Source organism: Carettochelys insculpta, chromosome 9 (assembly GCF_033958435.1).
Source record: "Carettochelys insculpta isolate YL-2023 chromosome 9, ASM3395843v1, whole genome shotgun sequence".
NCBI lineage: Eukaryota > Metazoa > Chordata > Testudines > Carettochelyidae > Carettochelys > Carettochelys insculpta.
Genome location: NC_134145.1, coordinates 38318019 through 38337490, shown reverse-complemented (window position 1 = coordinate 38337490; position 19472 = coordinate 38318019). Strand labels below are relative to the sequence as shown.

The 19472-nt window shown below is 39.0% G+C and overlaps 1 protein-coding gene across 3 annotated transcripts in view; it reads right to left on the bottom strand.

The window, feature by feature from the left end:
- The window catches only part of AGL (amylo-alpha-1,6-glucosidase and 4-alpha-glucanotransferase), a 76241-nt gene that overhangs the window by 52484 nt on the left and 4285 nt on the right, over window positions 1–19472 (bottom strand). For 2 of the 3 annotated variants that reach the window (XM_075003496.1, XM_075003495.1), the window contains exons 3-13: window positions 18435–18645; window positions 16994–17160; window positions 16343–16546; window positions 10079–10260; window positions 9748–9859; window positions 8869–8989; window positions 8551–8653; window positions 8352–8449; window positions 6602–6741; window positions 3570–3757; window positions 697–820 (exon numbers count right to left, since the gene is read on the bottom strand). In XM_075003496.1, the coding sequence (XP_074859597.1) occupies window positions 697–820; window positions 3570–3757; window positions 6602–6741; window positions 8352–8449; window positions 8551–8653; window positions 8869–8989; window positions 9748–9859; window positions 10079–10260; window positions 16343–16546; window positions 16994–17160; window positions 18435–18645 (1650 nt within the window). Of the gene's footprint in view, window positions 1–235; window positions 360–696; window positions 821–3569; window positions 3758–6601; window positions 6742–8351; window positions 8450–8550; window positions 8654–8868; window positions 8990–9747; window positions 9860–10078; window positions 10261–16342; window positions 16547–16993; window positions 17161–18434; window positions 18646–19472 lie in introns of all 3 variants that reach the window. The other variant, XM_075003497.1, reaches the window with a different exon arrangement.

The following is a 19472-nucleotide window of genomic DNA, read 5'->3' as shown; positions in this document are numbered from 1 at the left end:
TATTCTACCAGACTGCAATATGTTTTACAATTCCTTTCAGACCTCTTATACCTAGGATACGTCTGTTTATGATGCAGTACCATATTTAAGTAAAAAGATAAAACAAGCCATATTAAATGCCTTTGAGCACTTGTCTAATACACGATAAATTATGCATGTCCAACATATGACATTTTCTTCATACATGGCATATCATACATGCAGCATCAGGGAACCACACACTTAGCAAGCCTACCTCTTATTAAGGAGCTAATGCCCAATCTAGTCACAAAGATATTGTCCAACTCCTCACTTCCAGTGAACAGCTCAGCCACTACATACAAGTCAGCCCGCAGTTTTCTTGCTGTGTCCAGCATGTACTGCAAAAAGCACAGCCAAGGAAGCCAAGGAAAAGGTAAACAGAAAAGAAAAGAAAGGATCCACGCTAGGCATAGATTGGGCAGCAGGGAAATCCCATGCAGCAGACAAATGGAAAGCCAAAACAGGAAGAAACCAAACAAGTTAAAATGATACAAAAGTTAAATCAAAGAGCCAGTCAGGAATAGATGACAGATTGATGAGTCAAAAGAAAAAAGAAAGACAGATGTTTTAATTTGCAAAGAGAAAAATTCAAGAATGAACAAAGCAATGTTAGTTTCACATTAAAAAACTTTGAACCACATATAGCAATATTATATGACTTTCAGGTGTCAATACCTCTAACCAGGCTGGTAATTCCCAGGCGGTTGACAAAGACATTGTCAATATGCTCACTGCCCGTGAAGAGTTCAGCTATCACATAAAGATTAGGTCTGACTGACCTAGCTGCTGCTAGCATCTCCTATAGATCATAATAAAGTTCTTAATTATCTTCATTAAAAACCCCTAAATACCTAGGCATAGACTAATATTATACATATGCTAACCAAACATAGTTGAGTTCTTAAAGTTTGTTAAAAAAAAAAAACAAAACCCAAAACATACTGATTTCAATACACACAATACTAATTGTAAAAAAAGTTAGTCCCCCTAATGCAGGGGCAACCAATCCATGGTTCTCGAGCCGCATGCAGATCTTTAAGACATTAAATGCAGCTCCTCTGCTGAGCTGGATGCTGAGAGTGCCATCCACCACTCCACGCGCACGCCCCAGCATTTGAGGGAAAGTGCATGGTGGCAGCAGCGTCTCTGGTGAGCCACAGGTATTGAGTTAGAGTGTGAGAGGGATGGGTCATTGCTCCCTGGCTCTGGAGAAGGGAGAGGGTACTGAGCCACACAATATATATTTTTACCCACAAATAGAGAAAAATAAATATGTGGCTCTTTGCACTCTATTCACATGACTCTTCATCCCCAGCTGGTTGGCTTCCCTGACCTAGTCTGTGCTTGTGAACATTTACAAGATCTGGTATGGGTGTGAGACCAATTGGAAAGATTTCTGAACAATTTTAAAGTTCAAAGTTCATACAGGAGTTTTAGTCAAATTACTTCAAAACTTCGAGGTTTGTTTTGTTTCTGTCAATACCTTTTAAACTTAACTACAAGAACAAACAGCTGGGAGGAAAGAACTCTGTTTAAGTTACAACACGAAAACATCAAGTAAGGGTGAAAAAGTTCTCATTTTATTCCTCTGCATCTTCAACAGGCCAAAAGCAGAGAAAAAGACTTTATATTTGTCAGGCTCAATCTACAGCTAGAAATTATGAAGTAATTCCTAAACTCTCTTAAATATGTGTAACACCTGTCTGTGGCCACTGAAATAAGGTTGAGATGGCTATTAGATTAGCTTAATAAAAAACTTTGAAGATCTAAATTTGCCACACAAAGGCGGGTCCATTGATGGGGGAGGGCACAAGAGGAAGTTTCCCTGGGGCCAGGTGATTTAAAAGGGTCTGGGGCTCCTGGTTGTCTGTCACTGTCACTACTGCAGGAGTGGCAGATGTCAAGAGTCCTGGGGCCTTCAAATCACTGCTGGGGCCTCAAGCCATACAGGCCAGGCAGCAGTGAAGAGCTGGCTAGAGTAGGTTAGTCCCAGCCTCTTGCCCTCCATCCACAGCCCCAGTCATTCTAGGAGCCCAGAGCCAGGCCCGCACACCTTGCCCAGCAGCCCTGCAGAAAGGGATTGTGTATACTCAACTGAATTGACTTAGAAACTAATTGTGTTATAGTTGCATGTGGAAAGTCCTAAGCTTAAAAAAAAAAGTAGAATCTTTACAAATAATCCTTCTGAACTCTATTGTTGCAGGTTATACTTCAATTGTGGAAAGCTACAATGAAACACAGTTTAGGTCAGCAATGAGAATTTACATTACAAGCAACACTACCATTTTCAATAACATAGTTACTATCACAAGCTGTTGAAAACCAATTCATTGTCAGTTGCACCCACTGTTGCTGGCAATCTTCACAGAAACTGACATCTGTGACTCACAGGACTGAACCTGGTATAGCCACATCTATGGTAGGGAAGTATGCAAAAAAATCTGATCAGTTTTGCCATCATTTCAGCTAAACCAGAGTTAGGCCTGGTCTATGAGAGAAAATTAGTTACGTACAAGTAAGTTTTTCATGGGTGTGAAAAATCCATATCCTGAGTGGTGCTGCTAACTCAGCCTAAATCCCTGGCTAGATAGCATTGGATTGACAGAACTCTTCTGTTGACTTAACTACTGCCTCTTGAAGGTACATTACCTACACTGATGGAAGAATCCCTCCTATGTAGGCAGTGTCTACACAGATGTGCAGATGGCGGTGCCATTGTAGCATTTTAAGTGTAGACGTAAACTTAGGTAAGAATCTTATGGGTATGCCCTCATCTGAGAGGAGCAGAAATTCAAATGGCAAACAGGAAGTCCAGCTGCGAGAGCTTTGGCTGCATTGTGGCTCCCAGGGGGACTGGAACTGGTTTAACTGAATCAATGTTTTGTTTTGCCAAGTGCAGAAAAAACTGCTCCAACTGCAGATAGTTTCAATCCTGCTTTGGTAGTCATTACACAGATCAATGCTCTGTAAATATTCATTAACTAAAAAATAAATGTATCTTAGAGAACTAGATGGCCAGTCATTCACACTATGCTTCATCAGACACAGCTTTGGAGAAGTATTTTCCATAGTAATCAAAACCAAAATCATTCATGAAAGTGTCCAAAATATTAATTAAAAAAGGATGACACCAGTTGCATCAAGTTATACATGAGTACCCTATATTGTTGAAGAATGATTTTGCCTGCATGGGAGAAGGCCCTCAGATAAGATAAAAAACAGATTTACCATTCAAGGAATTAAATACCACACCCAGAACAATATTCTCTGACAATGCTCTGACAGTAGATCCAGAGGTTACAGCCCTACAACACTTGAATCCAACTAGCAACAGTAAGGACAATACAAGTACAGGTTTCAGCACAGGTAGCTCACACATGGCCTGAGCCTTCACCACTATTATCTGCATAACCTGGATTCAAGTTACCTCAGAAACTAATCCATGAGAATCTTTTGCTGTGCAGACATACACAAGCTTCTATCAGAAATGGTACTGTAAATATTAGACAAAAACACCTTTAAGATAAAAATGCCTATTCTTTCCACACCTCAGCTACATGAAGAGGGGTTGAGTGGCAGTTGTCGAGACGTACTCCATGGAAATATTTAGCAGTAATTTCAGTGTATTTTTTCATGTGCGCCCACAGGTAAGGGCAGTCTTCTGGTTTACTTCCATAGCGCAATTTAACACTGTCTCCCCAGCAAATAAGCTCTCTTCTTAAGTAAACATTTGAACCTTTAAAGAAAAAAAATTGTTTAACTACAATTTGACACTGGTAGTAAGAGCCTGTGACACAATGAGTTTATGTCTACCAAAGTTTAAAAAAAGAATATTAAAACAAGATTCATAACTATACCTTATCAACTCCCAAAATTGTGAACATATGGTTAAATTACAGCTTCCCATACTATCTTACACTGGGGTGCATGTAAGATCTACTAATACTAACACAGTTCTATAAACAAACCTATTCTTATTTTCAATTTCAAACAATGTATAGTGGTATATTAAATGAAAAAAAGAAAAACAGTGCACTGTGCATAAAAATTTATAGGACTTCAAATTCCATGAAAACACTCGCTCTACAATCTCTTCCATATTTTTCAGTTATTCATACAGCAACAATGCATACTTGACAGAAAATGCAGACAGAGATTCATGTTGGCATCACTGTGTAATATCAACAGCTTCAATTTTAAAATTTTAGTCTGTTTTAGCAACAATTTCTATTCCTACTAATCAAGGGACACATTTTGAAGAAACACTTGAGTCACTAAGATGGCCTTGAAAAATATACTTCTAATCGGTTTCATTCATTCATTAATTTCTGTCTTTACACGAGATCAGTATAAATTTTAAAATCATGATTTATCTGTAAATTATGCTCTACTCCATTGGACCACAGAACATGACATTTTCTACTATTTTAACAAGGGACTGCCTCTGAAGTTAAAAGTACTTTGTCAGAGTCAGACAAGGAGAGAGGTGTCTACGATCTACTGAAGACATCTAAGAAGGCTGCAGAAGCTATTTTGATTTTCAGCATTGTCTTATCAAGCCACAGCTGGGCAATTGCTTGCAATCATGTATTAGGAACACACTGTTCATCAAATGCAGAGTCATACTGAATGAGGAGCTCTGATGGTCTGATTACTTCCATTCCACAATGACCGTTTCTCACTCTCACTGATCAACTCAGCCAGTTAAAAAATATGGAGTCATAAAACATAAAGGAGAACCTTCTGCACACATTTGAGAAACTAATCTTGCATTACTTCAGATATCGCCTTCTGCTATTTTTGTGGTTGTTCTTCAATGTGAATTCTTTCCTCCAAACTTTTGGGCCCTGACAAGTTGTGAACAATTGTTAACTGCTCAGGTGGAAAAAGAAGAGCACTCACACAGATATTCTGCACTATAGTTATCTGTGCATCACTACAACGTTTGATCATAGACGTATGCAAGACATATGATTAGTAGCCCCTTCAGGCAAATTAGCTTGATGGATAATTCAAGGTACTGTCATATATTGAGATAAGTATTTTTAAACACACTGAATTTGGGGATGCTACAATATCACTCAATGGTAAAACTCTCATAGATTTCAAATAGGACCAAGATTTTACCCATTTAGTGGGGGAAGAAAAAAAAATAAAAATCAGACAACACAATCACAGAACACTAGAAGTGGAAGGGACCTCATGAGGTTATCAAGTCCAGTCCCCTGCCCTCATGGCAGTACCCAACACCGTTCAGAATCTCTAGACCACCCCATATATAGGCGTTTATATAACCTGCTCTTAAATATTCCTACTGATAGAGATTCCACAACCTCCCTAGGCAATTTATTCCAGTGTTTAACCATCCTGACAGAGAGTTTTTCCTAATGTCTAACCTAAACCTCCCTTGCTGCAGTTTAAGCCCATTGCTTCTTGTCCTATCCTCAGAGGCCAAGGAGGACAGTTTTTCTCCCTCCTCCTTGTAACACTTAAGTACTTGAAAACTGCTATCATGTCCCCTCTTAGTCTTTTCTTTTCTAAACTGAACAAGCCCAACTCTTTCAGTCTTCCCTTATAGCTTATGTTCTCTAGACCTTTAATCGTTTTTGTTGCTCTTCTCTGGACCTTCTCCAATTTCTCCACACCTTTCTGGAAGGCTACATCTACACTGACCCCTCCCTTTCGAAAGGGGCACGCAAATGCAGTTGACCAAAAATGCAAATGAAGTGCCAATTTGCATAGTCAGTGCCTCATTTGCATAATGACAGCCACTTGCCCTTCCATAAGAGCTGCTTTCAGAATGCAAAGTGGCCCTGTAGATGGGGTTCCTTTGAAAGGAAGCCCTGCTTTTGAAAGCAAACATTCTTCCTGAAAAAAATAAGGAGCAGAAAACAGACTGTGCAGGTGAAGATACAATCTGATTCCTGAATTGGAATTAAGACTCCATTGCACTAGACAAAATTTCTGCTGCTCTGAGTGTTCAGCAAATAAGTTCTCAGACCACCTGCATCTTTTATTTTATGATCTCAAGTGTTTGCAAGGAGCAGGGCAGGGGTTCCTCACAGGCAAAACTGAGGATCTGTCCCTCACAGTCTGAAAGTATCTGGCCTATCATAATAAATCATAATTTTTTGAAAAGGGAAATTTTATGTTCAGTTCTCCAACTCAAACATCAGGAAAGAGTTGTTTAAATTTAAATTGCGTTTCTTCACACTGGGTAAGCATGGAAAATTTCATTTTAAAAAGTCAATGTTTTAGAAAATTATAATCATAACATAAGCTAACTCTTACCTGTTCAGAAAACAAGCATTTTTCAGTTTGAATTAAAGGGAGGTGCAGTGCTTGCTATAAACATGAAAATACAGTTACTAACAGCACCAAGAGAGTGAAGAGTTATCCACAATGAAAGACCTGCTAAATCCTGAAGTATTTTTAACATTATTAGCATGCTGAATGGGAATTCAAATACTGCATATACTGGCAAAATTTTAACTTAAAATTTGGAACTGTATTGCTATAGCTACAGAGATTTGACCTTTTTGCTTTGTTTATGTGATGATTTGAAGTTCAATTCACAAACCTGGTTCAGCAAAGTTTCTCAGAGGATCATCTCCCATTACCCAACCGTTATGAGCCAAGAAATGACAAGCATTATCAGGCTGATGCATCAAAGGTTCTTCCTCTTCCAAAGTCATTTCTTCAAATGGGTAAGTAAAGAATCTAGAGATTCCACAAATATTTTAAAGTGTATTTTACTTAGTCTTAATTTGTGAAGACAGCTGAAATATCTTCTGCTTTATATCAACCAATAAATTACACACAGAACTACTTAAACAATGAATACAAACCAGCTACTATTACTAAAACAAATGAAGGACTGTTTTCTGTTTTACAGCATAGCTGGATAGCTCCTAAATGCCTAACTCGCTTTGGAAAATTAGATTTAGACTCCTAAATCCATTATGGATTGCACCACTGAGCAGTGAAAACACTTACAGTAAAAACTTTCAGCAATCTGGGGTTAAGATCCCAAAATTCCATCAGGAGTCACATGTCCTTATTTTTACAAACATAAGTAGATCCACTAAGTTTTATTCCACATTCCAACTTAAGCTCAATAAGTGGGGATTTGGGTCATTGTATCCTCTTTGAGCATGGCACTGCTACTATATTAGTGCAAATATTTTATCAGCATCACCCCTAGTTTCCCTCAGGCTGCACCTCTCAAACTTGGCAAAGCTCCGTGATGCAGCTTAAGTGACTAGGGCAGTGGGGTGCAATCTTCCCTGGTTCCTCGGGTAAGCATTATATGACTGCCACATAAAATCCCTTCAATGAAATCCTGAACACCATACTGTGTTCTGTTGAGCCATCTGATGTCCCCCTTCAAAAATTTATAAAATCCTATGAGGTTTAGTCATTGCTAACAAAGTTACTAACCAAGTATTTTCAGTGACCTACTAAGCGACCATTTGTACATCTGTATGAATAAGGAAGGAGGAGAATTATGGGAAAAGTGCTGCAAAGGCTTACAGTATAGTTCAGAATGTCAGCTATGGGCTGGCACAATCTGTTTCAAAACAGAAGATTTTAGCCTTAAAATTACAGTAGTCATAAAGTCAAATTGCTCTAAGGAAGGAATCCCACATTATGAGGATGGAAAGGTGAATTTAATATAGTTTACTTGTACTGAATTTTGCATTCACCTCGCCAGAGACTGTCTGTCCTCCATAATCACAAGTGCAAATTGCAAAAGAACTTTATGAAACAAACACTAACCCTCATTAAGCTAAAGCTAAGTTCAAATTCACACTTCCTTAATTAAACAAAAGTTTAAGATGTAAAGGCCTGATTCTTCTACTCTTACACAACTATTACTCCTTTGACCTCAATGAAATTACTCCTAACTTGCATCCAGTCCATTCATATAAGGTACACAGCAAGACAGCTCATGTTCATTACACTGATCATATGTTTGCAGGACCTAGAATGATCAGAATCAGGCCCATAATATCATCCGTTAGATTGAATCTAGACATTTTAGGCAACTCAAGAAAGGGGGGTGAGGGGAGAGAGTTCAGTGGTTTGAGCATTGACCTCCTAAACCCAGGATTGTGAGTTCAGTCCTCAAGGAGGCCATTTAGGGATCTGGGGCAAATAGGTTTAATAATAAAAAAAAAAGGGCGGGGGGCACAGATGGTGCTTGGTCCTGTCAAGAGGGCAGGGGACAAGATTCAATGACTCAATCCCAAGTTGCATGGGATGTGTATCTCCACATATTTATAAGAACATTTTTAAACACAGCTTTTTTTCAGAGGAAGACAGAATACCTGGTAACTAAAGGGTATTTTCTACTAACAGGACCCCGTTTAGGACCATGGTCAGCCAATCTCTCATAAGCCACCGTCTCCACAATACAACTGACTGCCTGAAAGGATATTAAGTGTTATTTCAATAAAATTTAATAAATTATGGTTTATAATAGAAGAAAAGGAAGATTTCACCATTTAAATGCAGCATTAATAAGACCTGTTCTTGATGGTAGTTAATTTGCCGAAACTGCTCAGCATTTAATTCTCCAATTCTCTTTTGAAACCAATTACAGCATTCTTCTATCGCTGCTGGCCCATTGCTAAACAAGAGGAAAATAGCAATTAAAAGCCATTATTTCAGATAACACTATACACCCGTCTAGCACTCACAAATTTTAAAAATACTCTTGATTATAAATAAATACAGATCAATGAAAATTCTGTTTCCTTCCCCCACCAAGAGCATATTGCCAATACTAGATTTGTCAGTTGAAAGTTAACAGTTTCTCTTGTACGACTCCAATATTACAATTACCTATGTGGTATGAATGTTGCCAATGCAATATTCATGTCTACAGTACAGCCAAGTCGCTTATATTCAGGATCCTGTATTATTTGAAGATGTTGGTTTGGATCAGATTTAGTTTTCTTGTTACCTGAAGAAAAAAAAAAGAAAATGAAACAAAATATCGTACAGTGGAAGTTTACAATGCAGAGAATAAATCTTAAACACTCTCTTCCCTGTAGAAATATAGGCATTAAGGAGAAAAACCTGAATCTCTTGAAGCTGATTGCAAAAACACTTGACTCTAATCAGGCCGGGATTTCAGCTCAGTTCTAGGCAAAGCTGTCGTAAGTTTTTAATCTTTCATATGTACAATTTAGAAGTCCTTTAAAATACTTCTGACAAGACTTGTTAGAGTCGGTAAGTGTTCAAGTTGGATGCATGCTCAGATGCAAACTGAAATGAACAAAAACCCCAAAAAGCCTCTTCCCACCCTCCCAAAAAAAAAAAACAAAAAACAAAAAAACCTACAGTTTCAATTCACGCATTCTTCTAGTGCCTAGAGAGGTGGTGGCTTCTCCATGCCTTGAGGTTTTTAAGTCCCGGCTTCACAAGTTCCTGGTGGGGATTGACCTAGTGGGGACGGATCCTGCTTGAAGCAGGGGGCTGGACTAGATGACCTCCTGAGGTCCTTTCCAGCCCTATGATTCTATGATTCTAGATGAATAAAATGGCCAAGTATTACCTTCAATGCATCCACTACCTACGTTAATTAAGCATTCCCTTCTGCTTCATAATTATTTTTCCTCCCCACTCATATAATAATGTTTATTATTTACATAAAGTTTCCTCAACAACAGATGAGCATAACATAATGAAGTATAAGAAGTGTAACAGACAAGTTTTTACCTTGGGTCAGAAGGGTTTTAAATTGCTGTACAGCTTTGTTAACATCTACTTGGAAAAATTCCCACAATTTTATCTTAGGATAAATATCCTCCCAAATTATTTTACGAATACACTGTAACAAAAAATAGTTACTTTTTACAACAAAAAAGTCCTATAAAGATATTAAAAATACAGTAAGCTCTTCAGGGCAAGGACTGCATCTTACTACACATTTATAAAACATCCAGCACATTTTAGGCAATACAATAATATAATAACTAAACATTTCTTTATTCAGTTAAATGGTTTATTATTAGTACCAAGTACAATTCTATATTTCTCATTTACTTACATTCAGGTGATTATCATTTTCAATCAAAGGAGGCAGCCCCTTATCTCTGTATTTTCCTTCAGCCACACTACAGCTTAAGTGCCAGAGAGCCCTGTCTAAGACCCATGCTGGTTTCAGATGAGGAGAATTTACAAGGTTATAACCACATTCCGGATGTACCCTAATCCATTCACTGTTAGCAGCTGATGAAAGGGAAAAAAAAAAACAAAAAACCCACAAATAAACAAGCTGAATAATTTATCTGTTTTACACAAATATATTAGTACCAAACCTTTAGGGTATTATATGAAGCAAAATTGATTTATTTTTCAACAAAAGGTTTGATTTTATTCAATACATAAGCAGGCCATCTATAAACTTGTATTCCACTAACTTCTTTGCTATGTTTATAGAAAGTCATTACACGAAACAGGTATTTAGTATAGCAGACTTTTTTTTTTTTTTTTTAAATTGTAGAACTCACACACTGGTCTCTAGCACAAAGCAAGCTGAATGATAGAGTAAGACCCCTTCACCGCCACACACTAGCATTCTGTGGCAGCAAAGAGAAAATACTGATTTTCATTTGAAATAAAATTTTAAAAAAACTAAATCAGAAATCAAGGAGCCCTGATCACAGAACTGGTATGCAACCCACTGCAGTCTATACAGGATATGCCTGTAGTAATAGTGGGTACCCACAAAAAGGGTAGAAGAGATTATGGACCTCTGAAGGTAATCCATAGCTTCTATGACAAGGTAACAAGCTCTGTGGACACAGGGAAGTCAGTGGATGTGATATACCTTGACTTCAGCGAAGCTTCTGATATGGTCTCCCACAACATTCTTGCCCATCAGTTAAGGAAATATGGGTTGGATCCTTGGACTATAAGATGGACAGAAAGCTGGCTTGACATTCGGGTCCAACGGGTAGTGGTCAATTACTCAATATGTGGATGGCGGTCAGTTTCAAGCAGAGTGCCGCAAGGCTCGGTTCTGGGGCCAGCGTCGTTCAACATTTTTATTAATGACCTGGATTGCATCCTCATCAAGTTTGCAGATAACACAAAACTAGGGGGGGGAAGTAGATACGTTGGAGGGTAGAGAGAGAATCCAGAGTTACCTGGATAAATTGGAGGACTGGGCCAAAAGAAATCTGATGCAGTTCAACAAGGAGAAGTGTAGAGTCCTGCACCTGGAGCGGAAGAATCCCAAGCATTGTTATAGGCTGGGGACCGACTGGCTCAGCAGCAGTACAATGGAAAGGGACCAAGGAGTTATGGTGGTTGAAAGGCTGGATATGAGTAAACAATGTGCCCTTGTAGCCAAGAAGGCTAATGGCATACTAGGATGCATTAGGAGGAGCATTTCAAGCAGATCTAGCGAAGTACTTTTCCCCCTCTATTCTGCACTGATGAGGCCACATCTGGACTACTGTGTCCAGTTTTGGGCCCCCTAGTATAAAAAGGATGTGGATTTGCTGGAGCAGGTTCAGCAGAGGGTAACAAAAATGATTAAGGGGCTGGAGTATAAGACCTATGAGGATAGGCTGAGGGATTTGGGCTTGTTTAGTTTACAGAAAAGACGACTGAGGGGAGATTTAATAGCAGCCCTCAATTTCTTGAAGGGGAGCTCTAAAGAGGAGGGTGAGAAACTGTTCTCAGTGGTGTCAGAACAAGGAGTAATGGTCTGAAGTTGAAGAGGGAGAGGTGTAGGTTAGATATTAGGAAAAACTACTTCACCAGGAGGGTGGTGAAGCACTGGAATGCGTTGCCTAGAGAGGTGGTGGAATCCCCATCCCTCGAGGTTTTTAAGTCCTGGCTGAGACAAGTTAATGGGGGTTGATCCTGCTTGAAGCAGGGGGCTGGACTAGATGACCTCCTGAGGTCCCTTTCAGCCCTATGATTCTGTGAAATATGGGAGAGGAGAAAAAATGATTATTTCTTCATTTCTCTTTATGGAAAAATCCAAAGCACTGTAAAAGCTACAGAATAGTTAAACAATTGAGAAAAATTACCACTGTTAAATTCTACCGGTTGGTTTAGGAGCAATTTCATTCAACACTATTTGTTTTCTATAATTTTTACAGGACTTTTAGGTGTGGGTTTTCCTAGAATGGAACTCTTTGAAGCATCATGGTATGCTGAAGTAAAGCAAATGTGGTCCCTAACTCCAAGGAAGAGGAAAGTGGGATAGTTACTATCCACAAGTAATTTCTAACCCTGGTAAAAGAGTGGAATGCATCACACTGGAACCACAACAAACTGGCTGATTAATACTGAATTATTTGCAAGTTGGTTTACTGCTCACTATCTTATTCAAAGTGACCTCTACATTACATTTCAATATGACTTAGAACTTGGTATTGACTGTTTCACCTGTATAAAACAGAGAACTCTGCCATCCACAAGTAAAAGCAGCCTGCTCAGCTCAAAGTAACATTACTTCAGTCCTTTACGAGATTCACTTGCATATATCTCATAAGGGATCTTATTCAACATATATATTCTACCTCAGACATCTGTATAGAAAAAAATCTCTTAAAAAAATAAAGTTATCCTATTCTGCTCTTCTGGTCTCAGAAAGGGCTGATGCTTTCCAACAAAAAGCAAAACAGCAAAAATTACAACTTTTTACTAGGTCCAGAAAAACTGTCCAGCCTACAGAGGTAAGATGCAACAGATACGGGGAAATATATTATATATATATATATAGATATATACATATGAGAATGATAAGAAAATGTGCAGCTGTAGGATTTTTTTAGTAAATATATTTACAATAAGCTTCCTTTTAAAAAAATTGAAGATGTTTACAAGTCCATTCTGTTGTGAAGGTTAGTTTCAGAACCGAAATTAACACAATACTGTCTTTTTGAGAGTACAGCCAGATACAAACAATAGCACTCAGACTTTTTTCCCTTTTATCTCAAATAACTGGGGACTCTAATAACTAGTGTGATTTAATCACACGCTTTTAAGTGCTACTGAAGACTGACAGACTTATTTCTGTCTAGGAAATATTTTCCTCAATCATATTGCACATACTCTGGACAGAAGGGGAAAAAAGACAGAATAAATGAAACAGGGCAGGTAGCTAGAGAATGACACAGGAGAACTGTAGTTATTCTTATTAAAATATAACAAATTCTCATTTGGTGGCAGGTGGGGAAGGTAGGGCGGGGAGACACATAAGACCGCAATCCTGCAAACGCAACCAGGGGCTAAGTTTTAAATTTATATTTGTAAAAAGCTTATGGAGGCAGGAATACCAGACTAAGCCATATGTGCTTGTTATATGTCAGGATAGTCACAGAAAATATACTGCAAGTTTTATATGTCAGGATAGTCACAGAAAATATACTGCAAGTTTTATGTGCTTTACACAGAGCAGCAGTTTATTTAAAGAAACTGCGCACTAAGGCTCTGTCTACACTACATCAAGGTCAATTTTAAAGCAGTTGGTTTGATTTTACAATGTCATTCTCTTCACTGTAAATACCATTAGGTCGATTTCAGAGAGAGCAAAGGTCGAAGTTTTACACCCACCATGCAAGTCCGCATAGCATCAAATTTGGATTTAAAAGATTGAATTAATGCTAGTGTGAAAACACCATTTTTTAAGATCAATTTTATTGGCTTCCAACGGTGTTCTGTATGTATCCCACAATACCCCATGGTTGTCTGTTCTGGCTGCTTCCACCTCAGTTGCTCTCCAGGTGTGCAAGAAATATGTAACAGGAAGCCCGCAAATCTGAATTCAGCACTACAAAGCCTGGGAAATTGTAGTGGGCACCCAGGCCCATTCTGAATTCATTTCTTTATTAACAGCATGGTGATCGCATCTACCCATGAAAAAAACAGCCTCAGCACGGGGTGGTGGCTTCCTCCCTGTACGAGATACAGCAGGAGAGGCCAAGACTTTTTTCGGCACTGGTGCCAGCCTCACACGGCAACTAGGCCGGAGGGAGGGTGGGGGATCATGCTCATATGAGAGGCTGAGAAACTTCTTTTCTGCAGTTTGCATTTGTACATGGGCAGCTCCCACCCCACAGGCACCAGGCAGTCGGGGTCTACCCCCTGTCCAACCACATCATGTGGCTAGCCCTAAGCCAATAAAAGCAGTGCAGACCATGCTGTCAGACAGCACAATGGCCTGGCTTGCATGTGGTGAAGCCACTAAAGGCAGAAAAGATTTTTGGGAGAAGTCTTCCTCCAGCCCTCTGTGACAAAGATTTTGGGGGCTGGCTGTTGGCAGGGCAGGGTGGGGAGGGGGTTGGAAATCCCCCAGCCACAGCAAAGATTTTTGGGTTCTGGCTATCCCTAGGAGGTGCGGGGGGGGGGAAGTCTCTGAAGCCTCTGAACTAGTCCCTTAGCTACATCCCGCAGTGCATGTGGGGAGCTGGCCCCTGTGCTCACTGATATTCGGGGCTGCCCTCCACAGAGAAAGCCCCTGAAGGGACTGGTCTCCCAAAATGACCGGGTCAACTGGTCCCTCAGCTTCCACCCCCAATCTATATCATGACCCATCATACTAAAGCAAGAAATGGAAATTTGGCTTGATTTCCAGAAAGCACTCCCCCCGCCACTTCAGTGAACTGAACCGTTTCCATTATTATTTGCAGAATGTGTCATACCATACATAATGTGCTTATGAAATGGCTTCCCCAAGACAGGTCATACCATACTATGGTTTCAAGGGAGGGCAAAGTACTTGAGGGACCAGTTGAGATGGCTCAGTCACCTGGGTGATCCCAGGGCACGCAGTCATTCTGGCGTGCGTGCGTGCATGCGTGCGTGCGTGTAACAGTTCCCTGCCTGAAGCACCCGTTAGCTAATCACACAAAAGTCATACTAAAAAGGTGTTCATTCACCACGGATTTGGGTGGGGAGGGGGCGGAGCTGAGCAACCAGTTTACATGGTTCAATCACCTTCTGAAGCCAGCCTATTTCGGTATTCTTTCACCTGGGATTCCCTACTTTTCCTTCTTTCCTTCTGAAAAAATGGCTGTTCGCTTTCCATAGGAGGAAAATGAGGGCAAAGCAATGTGGGAAGATGACATCACATACCCACAGCCACTTGCAGAGCATTCTTTCCCCATACTGCCCCAGCAAAAAACCCAGAATGCTATGGGGCTGAGGGAACTGTGGGATAGGTTCCCACAATGCAATGCTTGGCAATTCAGTGTGGCAGCACTAACTGGACTTTATGGGGAGGTGAGGATACTCAAATTTATAAAACTCAGCATTATAAAAAAATCAAATTTAAGAAAATGAATATATATTGTAGTGTCGACAGAGCTTAACATTTATCCATTGTACAGCTGTTCTTATCAGACATTTAATTGTTGGAAAACATTGCATAAAACTAAGCCTGTTTTTTAAAACAAAACCAATTTTGCTATTAAAGTTATTTTGACTAGTCAATTAAATAAGACACTTCACAGAAGAGAGGTTTAAATTTAAACTATCCCAACTGAAATTTTTCACTAATGTTACAGGGAACCACCACCACTCCAGCTTATAAGAAAATATATAGTAGAATTTTTAAAATACATGTATCTCTAACCAAGTTCTCGCAACCCTCGTGTAAGTCAAATTTCAGGCAACTTGGGTAGCCAGGAAACTGACCAGGGCAGCAGCCCTGGCCATTTTTCTGGCTCCAGTGAGCAGAAGGGAGCCAGGAACCAAGTGACAGCTGCTGCCCTGGTCAGTTTCCCAGATCTGGAAGTGGAGGGAAGCTGGAAACCAGGCCATCACTTGGTTCCTGGCTCTGCTGCCCTCCCTGCTGCCCTGGTCAGTTGGGCTGCTCCCTTCAGCAGCAGCAGCAGCTGAGAACCTGACTCTCAGTTGCCGCCACTGACAAGAGCAGCTGCCATCCCTGACAGGAGAAGAAAAACTGCTCATGTTGGGGGCAGGGAGAGTCAGGCTGCCAAAACTGACAAGTGCAGTTTTATCTCAAAGTCAGGCATCTCAGCTGCCACCCAGACAGAAATGGGGAAACTGACCAGCACAGCAGTGCTAGCTAGTTTCCCAGCTCCTCTGAGCGGTGAGGAGCTGGCACCAGCTTCCTGCCACTCACAGTTGTGTTAAACTGATATATGTGCAACGTGAGTGCACGTATTTCGGGGGTCTACTGTAAAGACTAAGTTCTTTTAAAAAAGCCTTGTAAAAGGTCTATCCAATAAGGGGGAAGTCATGGAATAGAAGCATAACCAGATTGGCTCTGACATGATAACTCAGCTGGTAAAAGCAGCATTGAGACAGTACAGAAAAAGAGTCATACCAGTATGATTGTAGACTACATCTGTTATACAAAGCATATTCCATTCATTTTTCATTTTCTCCACTAGGTTTCCTATATTGCTCCAAGTACACTTTTTATTTGGGCTTGAAAAATCAGGATTTACTTCTAATTGATCAGCCAAAGAGTAGCATGATCTAGATAGTCCAAGTTTTTGCAATGGTGTAAAATGAATCATGTTGTAACCTAGAAAAGTGACAAAGAAACCATTTGTTAATTTAAAAAAAAAATAAAAGAACATAAGAGGAAATTCTGTAATACTATGGTTATACAATTTATGTAGTGAAAACAAAAAACTTTTTAAATAACTAAGACAAGCTTCAGTGTAACATTTAGATCATATTCTATCCACATCTTCTGTGCATCTTTCCAATCACTTCTACAAAACTTCACATCTAAAAATTAAGATAATTTTAAAGGTGATTCTCAAATAACTATCCTTCAAAGCAAGTATTTTCATTATCAGACTGATTTACTCTGTTGTGTTTAATATTAGATTCATTTTCAGAAGTCTTTGCATAAACTGCAAACAAAAACATGCATGAGCTATGAAAGATACTGGTGGAGCTTAAACAGTATACATTTAATCTGTATCCCTTAAAATGATCTTTTTACAGAATACACAGTTATTACCTGATTCTTTTGCAACTTTAAGGCGATCTTCCCATTCTTCAAATGGTCCCAGACACTTAGCTAGGAATGTCTGGAGGGTAATACAATCCAAATGCAATACATGATTATCAGCTCCAACACGCAAAACAGGGTCCACAACTATGTAACCTCCACCACTTCTCTCATTTCTAGAATAAACTGAATCTGTTAACCACTGAAAAAGCCAAAACACAGAAGCCAAAACACAATCTAGTATTTTAAAATCATCCCATCTCAGTTGGTCCCATTATTTTCTCAATTTATGGATGAACTAGAAAGTTTGCTTCATATTCTACCTCTGAAATTTACAAGGACATTTTCCAGAGAAGCACACACAAAAAGACCTCAATCCTGCACCTGGATCCATGCAAGTAAACCCTCAGGTCTCTTTGAAGCGCTATGGATTTCAGTGGGGCTTCATGCAGATACGAGAATCAGTCTGCATAGACTGAACAGAAGGATTGGGGTCAAAATTAACAACTGAACCTAGAAGCTGCTTAGTATTCTTAACCCCCGCATCGTTATAACTCAGCACCTTGAAAGACTGTACCTGTGTCTTATGTTTATGCAACACCAAGTCGAATGCTTAAATGCAAAAAAATGGAAGAATGCAAGTTTTACTATAATATTTTAAAAATCAAGAATCAGAACAGCCATTATTACTGTAGGTCCTCTGACTAAAAGAAATTCCTCTACTTGGCCTCTTTTAACAGAATGAACGAGTGTTCTAAACATGATCATTGGGGTGAAAAATTATAAACAGAGATCAAAGTTTTCCTCTAATCATTGGTCCAGACTGAGAACCTAGAAGATTATTATGGTCCTGATCAGCCACAAAGCTCTTAGGAATAATGGTAAGAGGTGAGGTACAAATGCACTACAGATTAACTGTTTATCTTTATTAAAATAAAAGACGACCTGAATTCTGATTACTGTCTTATTTTTATCCTTAAATTGTCTCAGGATCTTTAAAAAAAGATGACTGAAGTTAGAGATGAATGGGCTAATGTTATGCATCTTTTGAACATACTGATTTTTAGGTCTGTCAGCAGCCATGTCAGAACTGAGTGGAAAGTACTTGATTTCAATGTTCGATCTCTTACAGCCTTCCAAAACCATTATTTGTACCATTAGAATGCTGAAGGCCTGTGAAACTTTGAAGGCACAAATTTGCATTTCTAAAATTAACAAACATATAGAAGATTAAAATTTAGTCTGAGTAATCCCCAAAATATGGCAGCATCAAAAACCACATCTTGCATCCTGTGTTTGCAGTACTCTGCAGAGGGCCAATGATGACTGTAGTGATATGGAAACTGAATTATTGTCTTACTGCTCAGTTACCCTCCTAGGTCAAGGCCAAGATAGATGGCACACTGAAGCAAACACTGCAGCCTTTCATACATAAAGAAGTTTTACTTACTCATGACTGAAATAATACTGGTATGATCCAGAAATCTGGAGATCCAGTTTACAATATTTGTCAGAATCATCTTCTCTTCCAGTTGGATTGTGCCATGACAGCGCCCTGAACTTCCGACGATTAAATAATTCTCCAGAACCTGGATAGTTAGTGTACACTATAACATGCTTGCCTTGTAATGTTGGGCCCAATCGGAACTGCAGTTCAAAACCTCAATAGAAAAGAGAAAAGAACCCCTATGGTTTATTACTGTAATTATGAAAATTTTAAGTTAATACAGGGGAACCATAATTCTACATTAGTATGTTGAATGTACAAGTGAGAATGTTTTTGTTTTACTGGCTTTTCTCATCAACAGATAACAATGCTGTAATAATTATTTCTGCTTCTCTGCTAGTGTGAACATTCGAAACCAATCTGAATCCTGAAATAGGAAATGGGAAACTAATTAAATATCCCTCTGCAGAGCACTCTATTTCTGCTCAAATACAATACATTAACTTAAAAATGTCCAAAATGTTATTTACTGCTGTTTTAAAAGAATTGTAATCTTCAGAAATAGTACTAACTAAAACCTCCACTATTTTTTAATAGGTAAAATAGTGATGGTACACACAATTTAAATGTCAACTTCAAACCCATAATTTACTTATTTGTGTGGTATGTAACACCTACTGTGACTATAACTGCCATGTGAAAAACTGAGTGGGAAAGAAAGCCCCCCCGCCAACTGTTTCTCCTTCTACACTTGACAACATTCAGTCTGTAGTCAATCTCACAGCAAAAGATAAAAAAATTAGATTCAAAAAGTACAGCAGGAAACTAACCCTCTACATACATACGCAGACACAGGAACTAGGGAAGACATAGCACCTGAATTTTATTTATTTTTTTAAAATAAATAGACAAGCTTCTATGTTGACCCTCATTCTTTAAATTTAACTGGGCTGGGAAGACATCTATTTCTGAAAAATGGAAGACCACATCTGAAAAGTTAAAGTATTTTAGATTTTTACATTTCAAAATTCAAATCCAAAC